Raw genomic sequence first — 1,680 nt, 5'->3', positions numbered from 1 at the left:
TGTGTGCTGGGAAGCAAACCCCAGTCCTCAGGAAGAGGACTCCTTCTAGACTTCTTAATGTGTAACTGTGCTGTTAAAAACAAGGAGCTCGGGTCTGGAGAGATAGTTCAGTAGCTAAGAACTCTTCTTGCTCTACCAGAAGAGCAGAATTCGGTTCCTAACACCCTGTGGGTGGCTTCCAGTAGCCTGGAACTCCAGGTGCCAAGAGACCGACACACTCTGCTGGCCTTTGTGGCAACTGCACTCATATATTCTCTCTCTCTCTCTCTCTCTAAAAATTAACATTAGAGGAAGGCCTGGAGAGACGGCTGTGTGTTTAAAAGTATATACTGCTCTTGCAGCGAAGTTCAGTTTCTAGTGCCCTGGTAGAAACTCACATCTGCCTAAAACTCTTCTACCAGGGGATCCGATCATCTCTTCTGACTTCCGCACACAGAAACTGGCATGCATATGATTAAAAGTTCGTCTTAGAAAAATAGCTGTTATTTTAGAACTTCAGTTATTAGTAACTGCTCAACCAGTAAGCGTACAATATATTTAATTTTATTGATTTATTGTTATCTCAGTTTGGTTTCTTTTGCTGGTAGACATGCTGAGCAGAAGCCATTTGGGGAGGAAAGAGTTTCTTTCTTTCCAGTCCAGTATTCCGGGAAGTTGGACCTGAAACTGAAGGAGAGACCGCGGGACCACGGGGAAACACCGCTCACTCCCAAGCTCACATTCAGCCATATTTCATACACAGTCAAGGCCCACTTACCTAGGCATGCCATCGCCCATGGTGGGCTCAGCCCTCCTGCATCAACTAGCAACCAAGAAAATGCCTTCCAGGCCACTCTGATGGAGGCACTTCCTCCAACTTTTTTCTTGGTGACAACCTAGCCTCGCCGTCACAATTGTAACTTTTTTAAGAAAGTGGGCCAGACTGGCTGCAGACGCTTGCTCCTGGCTCAGCTTCCTGGGCACTGGGATTATAAACCTGAATGACCACACACAGCTGCCTTTTTCCTAGGGTGTATAAGCCTGATAAGATGGTGCACAGCTTTAATCCCAGCATTTGTGGAGCAGAGGCAGGTGGATCTCTGTATGTTTAATGCCACCCCTCCCTACATAGGAAGTTCCAGAACAGCCAGGCTACATAGAGAAACCCTGTCTCAACCCCCCAATGTATACAGATATAGTATATATATGTGTTTAAAGATTTGCATGATACACCCGTTTTTAAACTTTTAAAATTATGACTAACTGCTTGCCAAAAATGCAAGGGTTTTAAGTGAGCTACATTAAATGTGTCTTTCTTTTAACCTAAGTGAACGTGATAGCACAGAAAATTGTCTACTTGTTGACTTTTTATTTGTTTTGTTTTCTCCGCTGCTGTATATGCAGAAGATGAGCAAGTGTCTGCGGTTTGAGGCTCAGAGCACGCCACCGACAGGAGAGCACAAGAAGACGTCCGAAGCAATGGAGCCTTGGCACGCACATCCTGAGGATGGTGGACCAGTTTGCCTCCTTCCCTGCCTTAAAGCAGCATGGGGCTTCTTCTCCCCTTCTTCCTTTCCCCTTTGCATGTGAAATACTGTGAAGAAATTGCCGTGGCACTTTGCAGACCTTATTGCTTGAGATGCACAGCCCAGCAGTCTCCGAGCTGCTGCCTGCCACATCACGCAGTATCATTCCAGACTC

General features: G+C 46.1%; 1 protein-coding gene across 4 annotated transcripts in view; it reads left to right on the top strand.

Annotated features, from left to right (window-relative positions):
* Rapgef2 (Rap guanine nucleotide exchange factor 2) overlaps positions 1 to 1,674 on the top strand; it is a 206,446-nt gene extending 204,772 nt beyond the window's left edge. For all 4 annotated transcript variants that reach the window (XM_005344118.2, XM_013348674.2, XM_005344119.3 and 1 more), the window contains one exon: positions 1,384 to 1,674. In XM_005344118.2, the coding sequence (XP_005344175.1) occupies positions 1,384 to 1,409 (26 nt within the window). In that variant the 3' untranslated portion in view covers positions 1,410 to 1,674. The remainder of the gene's footprint in view (positions 1 to 1,383) is intronic.
* Positions 1,675 to 1,680: the final 6 nt, after the last annotated feature.

This window comes from Microtus ochrogaster, chromosome 1 (genome assembly GCF_000317375.1).
Source record: "Microtus ochrogaster isolate Prairie Vole_2 chromosome 1, MicOch1.0, whole genome shotgun sequence".
Lineage (NCBI taxonomy): Eukaryota > Metazoa > Chordata > Mammalia > Rodentia > Cricetidae > Microtus > Microtus ochrogaster.
This window is presented reverse-complemented; position numbering and strand designations above follow the sequence as displayed.